The 15,696-nt window shown below is 39.2% G+C and overlaps 1 protein-coding gene across 2 annotated transcripts in view; it reads right to left on the reverse strand.

Moving 5' to 3' along the window:
• CIR1 (corepressor interacting with RBPJ, CIR1) overlaps positions 1-15,696 on the reverse strand; it is a 48,205-nt gene that overhangs the window by 16,167 nt on the left and 16,342 nt on the right. For both annotated transcript variants that reach the window (XM_063791309.1, XM_001148591.7), the window contains one exon: positions 15,161-15,278. In XM_063791309.1, the coding sequence (XP_063647379.1) occupies positions 15,161-15,278 (118 nt within the window). The remainder of the gene's footprint in view (positions 1-15,160; positions 15,279-15,696) is intronic.

Consider the following 15,696-nt stretch of genomic DNA (forward strand, 5'->3'; position numbering starts at 1 on the left):
CTTGTGAGACTTAATCACTGTCACAAGAACAGCATGGGAAAGACTTGATCCCATGATTCAATTACCTCCCACTGGGTCCCTCCCATAACACATGGGAATTCAAGATGAGATCTGGGTGGGGACACAGCCAAACCATATCATCCCACCCCTGGCCCTTCCCCAATCTCACATCCTCACATTTCAAAACAAATAATGCCTTCCCAACAGTCCCCTGAAGTCCTAACTCATTTCAGCATCAACTCAAAAGTCCACAGTCCAAAGTTCCATCCAAGACAAAGCAAATCTCTTCTGCCTATGAGCCTCTAAAATCAAAAGCAGGTTAGTTACTTCCTAGATTCAGTGGGAGTACAGGTATTGGCTAAATTCAGCCATGCCAAATGAGAGAAATTGGCCCCTTTGTTTTCACAGGGGCTACAGGCTCCATGCAAGTCCAAAATCCAGCAGGATGGTCAAATCTTAAAGCTCCAAAATGATCTCCTTTGACTCCATGTCTCACATCCAGGTCACACTGATACAAGAGGTGGGTTCCCATGGCCTTGGGCAGCTCAGCCCCTGTGGCTTTGCAAGGTATAGCCTCCCTCCTGGCTGCTTTCATATGCTGGCGTTGAGCACCTGCAGCTTTTCCAGGCACACTGTGCAAGCTGTCAGTGGATCTACCATTCTGGGGTCTGCAGGACGGTGGCCCTCTTCTCACAGCTCTACTAAGCAGTGCCCCAGTACTGCTTAGTAGACTCTGTGTGGGGGGGCTCCAACCCCACATTTCCCTTCTGCACTGCCCTAGCAGAGGTTCTCCATGAGGGCCCTGCCCCTGCAGCAAACTTCTGCCTGGACATCTGGGAGTCTCCATACATCTGAAATCTAGGTGGAGGTTCCCAAATCTCAATTCTTGACTTCTGCACACTTACAGGCTCAACACCACATGGAAGCTGCCAAGGCTTGGGGCTTGCACCCTCTGAAGCCATGGCCCGAGATCTACATTGGCCTCTTTCAGCCACAGCTGGAGTGGCTGGGACACAGGGCACCAGGTCCCTGGGCTGCACACAGCACAGAACCCTGGGCCTGGCACACAAAACCACTTTTTCCTCCTAGGCCTCTGGGCCTGTAATGGGAGGGGCTGCCATGAAGACTTCTGACATGCTCTGGAGACATTTTCCCCATTGTCTTGGGGATTAACATTTGGTTCCTTGTTACTCATGCAAATTTCTGTAGCCGGCTTGAATTTCTCCTCAGAAAATGGGATTTTCTTTTTTATTGTATTGTCAGGCTGCAAATTTTCCAAACTTTCATGCCCTGCTTCCCTTAAAAGACTGAATGTTTTTAATAGCACCCACGTCAACTCCTGAATGCTTTGCTGCTTAGAAATTTCTTCCGCCAGATATCCTAAATCATCTCTCTCAAGTTCAAACTTCCACAAATCTCTAGGGCAGGAGCAAAATGCTGCCAGTCTCTTTGCTAAAACACAAGAGTCACCTTTGCTCAGTTCCCAAGTTCCTCATCTCCATCTGAGATCACCTCAGCCTGGACCTTATTGTTCATATTGCTATCAATATTTTTGTCAAAGCTATTCAACAAGTCTCTAGGAAGTTCCAAACTTTCCTACATTTTCCTGTCCTCTTCTGAGCCCTCCAAACTGTTCCAACCTCTGCTGTTACCCAGTTCCAAAGTTGCTTCCACATTTTCAGTTATCTTTTCAGCAACACCTCACTCTATTGGTACCAATTTACTATATTAGTCCATTTTCACATGCTGATAAAGCTATACCCCAAACTTACAATTTACAAAAGAAAGAGGTTTAACTGGACTTACAGTTCCATGTGGCTGGGGAAGCCTCACAATCATGGTGGAAGGCAAGGAGGAGCAAGTCACGTCTTTCATGGATGGCAGCAGGCAAAGAGAGAAAGTTTGTGTATGGGAATTCCTCTTTTTAAAACCATCAGATCTCATGAGACGTATTCACTGTCACAAGAACAGCATGGGAAAGACTTGTCCCCATGATTCATTTACCTCCCACTGGGTCCTTCCCACAACACGTGGGGATTTAAGATGAGATCTGGGTGGGGACACAGCCAAACCATATCATATGCCAAAAAGCAAAAGCCACAGTCTCAAGAGAAAAGCAAGCATCAGAACCAGACTTAGATAGGGCAGAGATTCTGGAAGTATCAGACTGGGAATTTAAAATAACTAAGATTAATATGTTAAGGGCTCTAATGGAAAAACTGGACAACATGCAAGAACAGATGGATAATGTAAGCAAAGAGATGGAAACTCTTAGAATCAAAGGAAATGCTGAAATCAAAAACACTATCAGACTTAGATTAGTTGTAAATTCATATTTACAATGCCTTTGACGGGCTCCTCAGGAGGAAGGAACCAGTGAGCTTTAAGATATGTCAGTGGAAACTTCCCAAACTGAAAAGAGAGAAAAGAAAAAGAATATTCAAGAACTGTGGGACAATTATGAAAGGTGTTACATGTGTATAATGGAAATAATAGAAGAATAGAGAGAAAGGAACAGAAGAAATATTTGAAATAACAATGGCTGAGGATTTCCCAAAACTAACGATATATAGCAAACCACATATCCAGAGCCCAGAAAACACCAAGCAAGATAAATACCAAAAAATCTATACCTAAGCATATCACATTCACACTGTGAAAAAATCAAAGATGAAGAAATTTAGTATCTAGTGCAAGTATCCTTCAAAAGTGAAGAAGAAATAAAGACCTTCTCAGACAACAAAAATGGAGGAATTTTTTGCCAGTAGACTTGTCTTGAAGGAAATATTAAAAGAAGTTCCTTAGTGAGAAGGAAAATGATATAAGCCAGAAACTCAGATCTACATAAAGAAAGGCAGAATGTTTGAGAAAGAAATGAAGTTTGTAAAATACAATCTTTTATTTTCCATATTCTTAACTGATCTAAAAGACAAGTTTGTTCAAAATAATGAAAACTGCAAAATACTGGGTATTACAGCTTAGGTATGAATGAAATGTATGGCAGCAATGTTATAAGGGATGCGAGGGAGCTATTCAGTTGTAGAACAGGAATTGGGTTACTCTGTTATGAGATACTTGTACTAACCATGAAGTTGTATAGTATTCGAAAGTGGACTTAGATTAGTTGTAAATTCATATTTACAACTGTGGCATACATACAAAAGTGGTTCTAGGGCAATCGCTAAAAAAATTTTTAGAGTATAATTAATATGCTAAAAGAGGAGATAAAATGGATTCCTATCAAATGCTCAATTAAAACCAGAGAAAACAGAAACTAAGAGACAAAAAAAGGAAACAAAAAATTAGGGTAATGAATAGAAAACAATTACAAATATAGTAGATATTAATCCAACTATTTCAATCATTGCTTTTGATAAGAATGGTCTTAACACACCAATTAAAAGACAGAGGCTGGGTGTGGTGGCTCACACCTGTAATCCCAGTGTTTTGGGAGGCCAAGACAGGAGGCCAGGAGTTGAAGACCAGCCTGCGCAACATAGTGAGAGCCTGTCTCTCCAAAAAGTTTTTAAAAAATTAGCTGGGCATTGGGCGCGGTGGCTAACGCCTGTATTCCCAGCACTTTGGGAGGCTGAGGCAGACGGATCACGAGGTCAAGAGATCGAGACCATCCTGGCTAACACGGTGAAACCCCGCCTCTACTAAAACTACAAAAAAATTAGCCGGGTGTGGTGGGGGGCACCTGTAGTCCCAGCTACTTGGGAGGCTGAGGCAGGAGAATCGTTTGAACCCTGGAGGCGGAGGTTGCAGTAAGCCGAGATCATGCCACTGCACTCCAGCTGGGCAACAGACCGAGACTCTGTTCCCCACCAAAAAAAAATTTGGTGGGCATGATTGTGCATGCCTGTCATCCTAGTTACTTAGGAGGCTAAGGTGGGAAGATAGCTTAAGCCTAGGAGTTTGAGACCACAGCGAGCTATGACCTCGCCACTGCACTCCAGCCTGGGCAAGAGAGAGAGAGATGCTGTCTCTTAAAAAAAAAAAAAAAAAAGACTATTTGAGTAGATAAAAAAAAAACAAGACCCAACTATATGTTATTGTTGTCCACAAGAAACCTACTTTAGAAATAAAGACACAGATAAATTAAAAGGACAGAAAAAGATATACCATGCTAACACTAATTGATAAGGCTGAAGTAACTATATTAATGTCAGACAAGTAGATTTCAGAGCAAGGAAAATCATCAAGGATAAAGAGAGACATCACACAAATTATAAAGGGGTCAATTACCCAGGAAGACACAACAATCCCATGTGTACGTGCCTAACAACAGGGCATCAAAATATATGAGGCAAAAACATATATAAATGTTTTTAGAAATAGACAAATCCACAATAATAGCTGGAGATGTCAACACCCCCCTATCAGTAACTGACAGATCCAGCAAGCAGAAAATCAGGAGGATATGGTTCAACTGAATAGTACCATCCATCAACTGGATGTACTAACATTAATAGAACACTTCCTCTAACAACAGCAGAATATACATTCTTCTCCCACTTGTATAGAACATTCACCAAATAGACCACATTCTGGGCCATATGACACACCTTAACAAAGGTAAAAGAATAGAAATCATACAAAGCATGCCCTCAGATCATAATGGAATTCAACCAGAAATCAGTAACAGAAAGATAGCTGGAAAATCCCCAAATACTTAGAGATCTAAAAACACACTTATAAATAAACACAGGAGTCAAAAAAGTAGTCTCAAGAGAAAGTTAAAAAATATATATTTTGAACTAAAGAAAATGGCTGGGCGTGGTGGCTCACATCAGTAATCCCAGCACTTTGGGAGACCAAGGCAGGAGGACTGCTTGAGCCCAAGAGTTTGAAGCTGAAGTGAGCTATGACTGTGCCATTGCATTTCAGCTCAGGCAACAGAGACCCCGTCTCTAAAAAAGAAAATGAAAATACAACTGCTGTGTAATAAGGAATTTGGCTGGTCTTTGTCCCTAGAGCTCTTGGGTCACTAGGTGCATTGTAAATGAGCAGTAAGATTTTAAAAGGCATCTTTTCTCCTGAGCAGCAATTCTCAACAATGGGCTTAAAATCTTCAGTAAATCATGCTGTAAACAGATGTGCTGTCATCTAGGCTTTGTTCTTCCATTTACAGAGCACATGCAAAGTAGATTTAGCATAATTCTTAAGGGCCCCAGAATTTTCAGAATGATAAATGAACATTGGCTTCAGAAATTACCAGCTGCATTAGCCTCTAACAAGAGAGTCAGCTTGTCCTTTGAAGCTCTGAAGCCAGGTACTGACTTGTCTTTGCTAGCTATGAAAGTCGTAGATGGCATCTTTTTCCAATAGAAGGCTGTTTCATCTACATTGAAACTCTGTTGTTTAGTGTAACTACCTTCATCAATTATCTTAGCCATATTTTCTGGAGAACTTGCTGCAGCTTCTACATCAGCATTTGCTGCTTCACCTTGCAGTTTTGTTAGGGTTGTGGCTTCTTCCCTTAAACCTTATGAATCAATCTCTGCTAGCTTCCAACTTTTCTTCTGCAGCTTCCTCACCTCTATTACCCTTCACAGAGTTGAAGAGAGTCTGGGGCCTTGCTTTGGCTTAAGGGAATGTTGTGGATGGTTTGAACTTCTATCCAGATTACTAAATTTTCCTCCATATCAGCAGTAAGGCTGTTTCACTTTTTTCTCATTTGTGTGTTCACTGGAGTAGCACTTTTGATTTCCTTCAAGAACTTTCCCTTTGCATTCACAAGTTAGCTAATTGGTGTAGGAGGCCTACCTTTCTACCTATCTCAGCTTTCAACATGCTTTCCTTATAAAGCTTAATCATTTCTAGCTTTTGATTAAAGTGAGAGATGTGTGATTCTTCCTTTCATTTGAACACTTAGAGGCCACTGTATGGTTATTAATTGCCTAAATTCAATATCATTGTGTCTCAGAGAACAGGGAGGCCTGAAGAAAGGGAGAGAGATAAGGGAAGAGGCAGTGGGTGGAGCATTCAGAATACACAAAACGTTTATCCATTAAGTTTGCCATCTTCTATAGGTGCAGTTTGCGGCATCTCAACACAATTACGATAGTAATGTCAAAGATCACTGAGCACAGATCACCATAATGATATAATAATACAAGTTTGAATTATTGCAATAATTACCAAAAATGTGACCCAGAGACAAAGTAAGCACATACGGTTGGAAAACTGGTGCTGATAGATTTGCTCAGCACAGGCTTACCAGAAACCTTCAATTTGTAACACAGCATCTGCAAAGGGCAAGAAAGTGAAGCATGATCAAATAAGGCATGCCTGCATTAGAGTTTCAGGGCTGGTTCATCCACTATCACTGCTGGTGTAGAGCTGAGTTCAACGGCGGGCATAATGGGTGGTTGAGAAGCAGGCTGAAGGAGAGCTAGCACTCCCAGCAACCCCAGCTCTAGCTTTCCTATACAGTAACTGTTTATTTATTTACAAAAAGTTTCTGTAGCAATAGGGTCTTGCTGTGTTGCCAAAGTTGGTCTCAAACGCTGGTCTTGAACTATCCTCCCCTCTCAGCCTCACAAAGTGAGGAGATTATGGGTGTGGGCCACCACACCTGGCCCAGAGTGACGGTTTAGTGTTACCTGTTTGCTTCGTGAAGAAATAAATCTGCAATTCAAACATGGAAAGATGTGCAAAATCTTTGTTTGCTTGGGGAAAAGAATTACTTAATAGATAGAATTTTGCTTTATATTTATTTTGACAATCTTACTAACATTAATTTGCTTTATAGGTACCTATACACAAATTCTTATCCCCTTGTGGGTTGGAAACTTTAATTATTATAAGACTATGCACTCTGCTGTGTGTATGTGTTTAAGCATCACAGAAAAATACATTCCACGGGTTGGGCACCATGGCTCACGCCTGTAATCCCAGCACTTTGCAACACCGAGGCAGGCAGATCACAAGGTCAGGAGATCAAGACCATCCTGGCTAACACGGTGAAACCCCATCTCTACTAAAAAAAAATATTAGCCAGGTGTGGTGGCAGGCGCCTGTAGTCCCAGCTACTTGGGAGGCTGAGGCGAGAGAATGGTGTGAACCCAGGAGGTGGAGCTTGCAGTGAGCCAAGATCGAGCCACTGCAATCCAGCCTGGGTGACAGAGCGAGACTCCGTCTCAAAAAAAAGAAAAGAAAAGAAAAGAAAAATGCTCCATGGATGAATGTGGGGCAGGTATCAGTGGTTTTACTTGTATTACACTGTGAAATTCAAAGGCAAAGAAAATGGTATTAAAACCACGTTCTTTCCCTCATATTATATGATTCTATTTATATAAAAAGTACAGAGTAGGCAAATCTATAGAGACAGAAAAAATTAGGTGGTTGCCTGAGGCTGGGGACTAGAGGGTGAGGGCTAACGGGTATCTTTCTTGGGTAACAAAAATATTCTAAAATTGACTGTGGTGATGGATGTATAACTCTGTGAATATACTAAAGGCCACTGAATTGTATGCTTCAAATAGGTAAATTGTATGGTATGCAAATTATAGTTCACAAAAGTTGTTAAAAGAAAACAAACTTGCTGTTGATATATCCCACTGTGGATTTAAAAATGTTTAATTTAAATATACATTAAAAACACAAGTAGCTGACAGATGTTAAGAGTCAATGATAAGAATAAGGGCTATAGAATATAGATAAAAGCCAGGTGGGCTGGCCATTTAATTGTATTGTAGTATAAAAATATTTTATAAAAATTCAGTCAGCACTGAAGCTTACAAGTTTTACATATAATTTTGAGTATCTGGAGTGGATGAAAACTTATAAAGTTAAGATGATCTTATCAGTAGAAAAGATATTCTAAACCATTTTAGCCCAAAGAAGCATTTTGATTGCCTAATTTAACTTTGCAAAGGAGAAGTAAATCTTATGCTGGTCTCTGTAAACCTCACAGCTGGAACATTCTAACAGCACCTTGCAGTTTCCAGTGATCAAAGTTACTTTATATACTAAACTAAGAATTTCATAATAGAAATAATGCAACACCAGGGGGTGCGGTTATCATGAAATAATTACACTCCTGAGAGATTACAGGTACAAGGCTGTACCCCAGGAGTGTGATTATCCCATGATAACCACATCCACTGAAATTGCCTTATTGCAAAAATAATCTCTATTCACTGGTGAGACATTATTCAATAGGTGATTTTTTTTTAAATGAAAAGACTTTTTTTGTAGCTTGAATCAGCAAGTGGATTAGAAAATTGGTCAGTTTATTTTTCATTGCATTCAAATTCAGAACACAACATCATTATTTGCTTTCCTATTTCATACAGAATTTTGATTTTGATTTTGAGAAATCTTTGAGAGTTTCTATTAGCTTTAGTTAAGTACTACTGCTAAATTTAAGTCAAACTTTAAAGGCATTAATTGAGCAATTCAATTTTAAATAATTTACTTCTATGTACAGTTTTTAATTCTTCTAAAACACTGTTCATTTAAAAAACTTATAAATGTAATGTACCTTCACTAATGGAATTACAGGTAAGCCAAAAAGATGAAATTAAAAGTCGCAAGTAATCCTACCACCCAGACACAACCACTGTTAATATTTGTCTATCTCCTTCCAATCCTTTTTCTAAAAGTATCTGTCTCTCTGTCTACATGTCTACCTAAAGATACAAAGAGAAACACAAATGTAACTACTGTTTCATAACCTGCTTTTCTTATTTGACCAAAGGTTGTAAACAATGTCCATATCATTAAGAAATCTTCATATCATTTAATGGGATAATATTCCACTGTAACAATATTCTATAATTACTCACTTAATATCATTTTATTAGATATCTAGGTGTTCTTTCTCTATTTTTTTTTCTCTGTAGCCCAGGCTGGAGTGCAGTGGCACAATTTCAGCTCACCGCAACCTCTGCCTCCCAGGTTTGAGCGATTCTCGTGCCTCAGCCTCCTGAGCGGCTGGGATTACAGGCGCCACCATCACGCCCAGCTAATTTTTATATTTTTAGTAGAGACAGGGTTTCTCAATGTTGTCCAGGCTGGTCTCAAACTCCTGACCTCAGATGATTTGGCTGCGTTGGCCTCCCGAAGAGTTGGGTTACAGGTGTGAGCCACCGAGCCTGGCCTCTCTTTTACTGTAATATTATATACAATCCTTTGTGACTGAATGTTTGAACATATCCATGATTATTTCCTTAGGGTAGATTCATGACTTTGTAATAAGTAAAACATAATTTAAAGAAACAGAAAAACGTACTTTTCTCCCAAATCATCAATTGTTCTTACATATAGTTTAAGCTGATGGTTCTCAACCTTGATGATGCCTAAGAAATAGATCAGTAACTTTCATCATTTTATGTGGCATCACAGATGGTGAAAGTTACTGATTTTTTAAATCATAATTTTATCATAGAGTTCAGACATTCTAAGACACAAGATTTAAGAAATTAAAATATCCAATGTATTTACAAGTATTTGTTCTTAAACCATGTCAGTTTGAATGGAAAAACTGGAAATGGAAATTTCCCTAGCATCTTATTCTATAAAGACTGAGACAAAGAATTAATTCAGTCGGCTAGTTATTTCTCATCATGAACATAGCCTTTACAACACACCAGTAACTCTGCTTTTTTTAGCTGTTCCAATTATTCTGAAAATAAGTTTAATACGGGAGTACAAAGGAAAACATTAGCCTTCTGAAGAATATCATGTGACAGTCAATGTTTGAAAAGCCTAAATTTTAAGTTTCTTTTTAATCACACATTTTAATATAAAAATAAAATTACCTGTAATTTCATCTAATTAACATACTATTTTAATTTTTCTGTTTCTTTCCAGTCCTAATTTACATGCCCATAGATTTATATTAGAATCATAGCATAGATTCAATTGTATTCCTTAGTTTACTCAAGATATCAACAGTTGACTTTGCCATTCCCCTAGGGCTGGATATTTAGACTGTTTACAATGGTGAAAAATTAGAAATGTTGAAAATGTCTTCCCTCACCTTAAAAAAAAAAAGCTCTTTCAACACATTACCATCTTTCCTTTTCCTCAATACTATCCTGTGTGTGTGTGTATGTTTTGCCTGTTTCTTCTCACAAGCAAAACACACACATACACACACACACACACACACACTCTTCCATGGCATTAATTTTGCTTACAATGGTTTCACCAAACTTTCGGATCGTGAACGTCATCTTGGAGAGTAAGATGCTCAGACTTCTCCCTCCTCTCAGGACTCTTCTACAACAGCCCCTCTGCAACAGGGGCTTGGGAACCAACATTTACACAAAATACTTAAGTGAACCTTTACATTAGGTAAGTTTGAGTAAACACTGGCTACAGCATCAGTGGCCAAGCCCTTTCGGCCAGCTTTTTGAGAGCCATTTAAATCTGTTGCTATCATTTAAAGTCATCCAAGTTAAATCTTCTGTGCTTATGTTTTTCTTTGAATCTTTCTTTTTTGGTCAACCTTTCTTTCTACCTAAGTTTTAATTCTTCAAAGCTCATTTTAGTCCCACCTCCTCTATTAGCTACATAATTTAACACTCAGTTACTCTCTATTAAATAGAGCCTTACATAATACCATACTTTGTTTTCCTGACTAGGTTGTAAACTGGGATTACTCTATGTTATTTTGACGTGTCTGATTAGATTGTAAATCAGGGGTTGTGCCTGTATCTTCTATGAGCTTGGGTTCAAAAAAATAAAACTTACTGGCTGATGTGCAAGATGTCAAATACAGAATTGGCAAATACAATTATTTCAAAAAGTAAGCAAAAAACTTCAGTTCTAAGAATTAAGCAAATGCAGGCAGAGAGATGTTAAGCAGCTTGCCTAAAGTTACACAGACACTAAGTAGCAAAGCAGTTAGCTACGTATGGAGCTACATAGATGCCTGGCTGTAAACCTGGCAGCTGTGTAGCTCCACAGCTCCTCAGTCTGTGTGCTTAACCGCTAAGTACATGGCTTCTCAGAACTGATGGTTTCCTCTATACGAAAGGTTATTCCTTTTGCCTAAGATGCTCAATACTCTTTTCCCATGTCTTGCATGCCAGCATCCTTCCTGTCATTTAGGTCTCAGCTTAACATTGCTTCCTTAGAGGAGCCCTTCCTGATCACTTAATCTAAAGTAATTCCCCATTTAGTTCTTATCACAGTAACCAATTAAACATTCATCACAGCACTTATAAATACCTGAGATTTTCTTATTTATTAGTTGACTGTGTGTCATTCCCAATATAATGAAAGGTTTTGGTATTGTGTTCCTAGAGCCTAGAACAAGGCCTGGCACAGAAAAAGTGCTCCATAAATGATGATTGAATAAATATGTTTATCTTACAAACCACTGATGAACATTTAGGGTTGTTGCCAATCTTTCACTACTATAAATCTTTGAAAATCTGCCTTATCACTTTTTTTTATAAATTACTGGAGGGCAAATTTCTAGGTAAAAAGGTATGCATGTTTTTCAGGCTTTTGATATATATATCAGCAAATATATAACCTCTCCAGAAAGGTTGCTCTAATTTACCAAGAGAGGATTAAAATGTTCATTTTGGCTGGGCACGGTATATCACACCTGTAATCCCAGCACTTTGGGAGGCTGAGGTGGGATGATCATTTGAGCTCAGGAGTTTGAGACCAGCCTGGGCAACATGGTGAAACCCCATCTCTACAAGAAGTACAAAAATTAGCTGGGCATGGTGGCTTATGCCTGTGAGTCCCAGCTACTCAGGAGGCTGAGATGAGGGGATTGCTTGAGCCTGGGAAGCAGAGGTTGCAGTGAGTTGAGACCCGTGTCACTGCCCTCCAGTCTGGGCAACAGGATGACACCCTGTCTCAAAAAAAACCAAAAAACAAAATAAAATGTTCATTTTACCACACTTGTGCCAATATTGGATGCATACCTTTTAAAAATCTTTACCAAGGTTCGATGGGCAAAAAGGTAACATATTATTTTAGTTTTCATTCCTTTGGTTATTAATGTTGAAAATATTTTCATATGTTTAATGGTCATCTGAATTCCTCCTTTTGTAAACTATCTTTATGTCCTTTGCTCCTTTATGTTTGCGTGTTCATCTTTTTCTTATTGACTTGAAAGAACATTTTTGTTTTTGAGACAGTCTCGCTTTGTCACCTGGGCTGGAGCACAGTGGTGCAAACCTGGCTCACTGCAGCCTCAACCTTCTGGCTCAAACAATCCTCCTGCCTCAGCCTCTCAAGTAGCTGTGACTACAGGTGCAGACCACCAAGCCCAGCTAGATTTTTTTGTATTTTTTGTAGAGATGGGGTTTCATCACGTTGCCCAGGCTGGTCTCAAACTCCTGAGCTCAAGCAATCCTCCTGCCTTGGGCTTTCAATGTGCTGGGATTACAGGCAAGAGCCACCATGCCCAGCCCTGAAAGAACATTTTATATGTTAGGGGTATCAGCCTCACGCAGAGAAACCATACTATTTCCACAAAGGTAATGTTCTCATCTTCTCCCACCCAGGTGCTCAATTCATTTAGATAGAGAAAAAGAATCACTAATATGTAGACTTCTTAAGCCTGGTTACATAAATGTTAAAACTTGATAGGAACCAAATACTTGAGCATTTTTTCTGCTTCATTCACTTGATCCTGAAAAAGTTCATTTCACTAAGGAATAGTACCACAGTAAAACCCCACCATAAGAGGGTTCCAAAAATGTCAATTGTATAAATTGAGTGACTGAGTTATTATAAGGTTAATGAATAGAAATGGAGGGCTGGAGGGCCGGGCACGGTGGCTCACATCTGTAATCCCAGGACTTTGGGAGGCCGAGGCGAGTGGATCACGAGGTCAGGAGATCAAGACCATCCTGGCTAACATGGTGAAACCCTGTCTCTACTAAAAATACAAAAAATTAGCCAGGTGTGGTGGCAGGCACCTGTAGTCCCAGCTACTCGAGAGGCTGAGGCAGGAGAACGGCATGAACCTGGGAGGCGGAGCTTGCAGTGAGCCGAGACCGCGCCACCACACTCCAGCCTGGGTGGCAAAGCGAGACTCTGTCTCAGGAAAAAAAAAAAAAAAAAAAAAAAAAAAGAAAGAAATGGAGGGCTGGAGAAGAGCCAATAACCAGCTTTATTATATCTGAATTCACATAATTATGGGCATGTTTTTTTGAGGTTTTAGTGTTTTCAATACTCTTAAAAACAGGTTAACTATTCAGTTAGCACAAGTTCTTTTGAATGTTAGCAGACTTTCTAATACAGACTCAAAGAAAATCAAGTCTACTGATTATTAAAAGAAAGCACTGAGTCTGGAGTCTATACTACTCAGTATCAGAGTTACACAAGGCTGAGGCATAAAGACAACCACTACTTCTGCCTGTCCCAAGTCAACCCATGAGTCATGCAGTTGTAGGGGCACTATAAGGTTCGAGTGAAAGAAAAGATAAGATGCAACCCCTTCCAGAAAACAGGTTATACTTCCAGATATAACAACAAATCCCTGTGACTAAAAAAGAAGTGGTCAGAAATATTTGAGCCAACGGGTATATAACATACACCACTCCATTTTCTTTGGGGCTTTATTTCCTTTGAGGCCTTTCTCCCTTCTTCTACTAGTTAGCTGGGGGCAAGGGAGGAGGAGGCATTAGGTATGTAAGCTTTTAAGGGTACCTGTACTGTGGTATCAGTGGGATGTTCTTTTGTCAGAGATTGCCAGACCTATTGTGTCACCTGACAATACTGAGCGAATAATTTCCTTCTACTTAAACTGCACAAATAGTTTCCTTCTACTTAAAAGGTGGTTACTGGCCAGGCATGGTGGCTCATGTCTGTAATCCCAGCACTTTGGGAGGCCGAGGCAGGTGGATCAATTTGAGCCCAGGAGTTCAAGACCAGCCTAGGCAACATGGCAAAACCCTATCTCTATTAAAAAATACAAAAACTAGCCAGGCATGGTGGTGTGTGTGTCGGTAGACTCAGCTAGCTACTCGGGGGGCTGAGATGGGAAGAGAGCTTGAGCCCGGAAATTGGAGGTTGCAGTGAGCCGAGATTGCGCCACTGCACTCCAGCCTGGGCAACAGAGCCAGACGCCATCTCAAAAAAAAAAAAAAAAACAAACCCAAACTTATTCATCAAATTCCTAAACTCCTAATAGGAGAACTGGCACTTTGAATCCTATAGCCTGAATCAGCTTGCTGGAAAGAAGCAGGATCTCTAGCTAGTGATTAGTGGCTGAAGAACGTATGTTGATTGAGGGTAAACCCTGGGCTCAGAATGAGGCAGCAGTGAAAGCCAAAGGAAGTCTAAGGAGGTGCATCACAGGCCTTGGTGGCCTGAGAGGACAGGGCTTCATGCCCAGAGCATCTGCTTCAATAGAGCAGCCCTGCTTTTATATGTTCTGTATACTGAGGTTTCATGTAAGATTTCTTAAAAGAAAAAAAAAGAAGGTTCTCTAGCTGCTTTAAAAATGCAGAAAATCTCTGAGTTATACTATCACCCTTATTTTAAAATAAGGAGCTGAAGTTCATAAAAGTGAAAGGACTTGCTTAAGGTTACAGGATTAAACAGATTATTTCTATTATGATCTATTACAAGTTAGGGTTGGATTATTGTGCCTGTTTCAATAATATACTAACAAAGCACTAATAAATTTAAGTTAAAACTTCTCAGTTTAATATCTCTTTAGAAAAAGAACCAAAATAATCTAAACCAAATTAGATCAATTTTTCTGAAGTAGACCGTAATATGTAGGACAGTAAGTAACTTTAAGTAAAAAACAATTTTAACATACTCAGCTTTGTTTTTACCTCTGTACTAAAAAGAGATGGCTGCTGAGGCTTTCAGTACAGTCTATTTTTATAATTCAGGATATGAATATGAGAAATAAGCATTTTTTCCTTCCATTTTTAGGCTACTAGCCTGATAAACTATGTTTAATGTATTTTACTTTAAAACTTAGTTCATAGGGCCTTTGGCTGGAAAAATTAAACTTAATCCTGTTACACAGCATTTTAATTCAACATATATGATCAGACTTTCCCATTAATCATATTTTGGGAATGGTCTTAGTCAAAAACAAACAAACAAGCCACACACACAAACCCAAATAAAACAATACCCAGAAAGAGTAAAGAAAAATGTTGTTTTATCTTTCCTTGTTTGTCCTCTCCCGAAAAAAATCATGTCTAGTGCCTACCTGAGCCATCAGTGGGAACCGAACTTGCATTGATTCCAGAAAGACCAAACAAAGGACATTCTCGATCTGTGTTGACATGACCCCATTTGTGACATTTAATGCACCTCACATTTCGAACCTGAGAAATAATGAATGTGATTTTGGTTACTAAAAAAGAAAGAATCTAACCAATGTTCAAATTCCTATTCCTTGATAGAATTTAAGCTAAATTACATTTTTAAAAGATCTCCAGGGAAAAAGACTCCAAACTATGTTTGGTAATTTAATACAAAGACTAAATCTTTCACTATAAATTTTGCCTAGAAACTAAGCTGAATCCCATTTCTTTTTGCCTCTCACTTGGTGGCAATATAATGTCATCCAAAAAGAAATGGTAAAATACCAAAAAGAATTATGGCGTTATGTGAAGAATTTAAGCTTAAATTCTCTCATTTTAAAAAGTAAACCTTACAAGTTTCAAATTTCAAAACCTGGAGCTGGTAAACATTTTCTGTAAAGGTCCAAATATAGTAAATATTTTAGGCTTTTTGGGACAG

This window comes from Pan troglodytes, chromosome 13 (genome assembly GCF_028858775.2).
Source record: "Pan troglodytes isolate AG18354 chromosome 13, NHGRI_mPanTro3-v2.0_pri, whole genome shotgun sequence".
Taxonomy (NCBI): Eukaryota; Metazoa; Chordata; class Mammalia; order Primates; family Hominidae; genus Pan; species Pan troglodytes.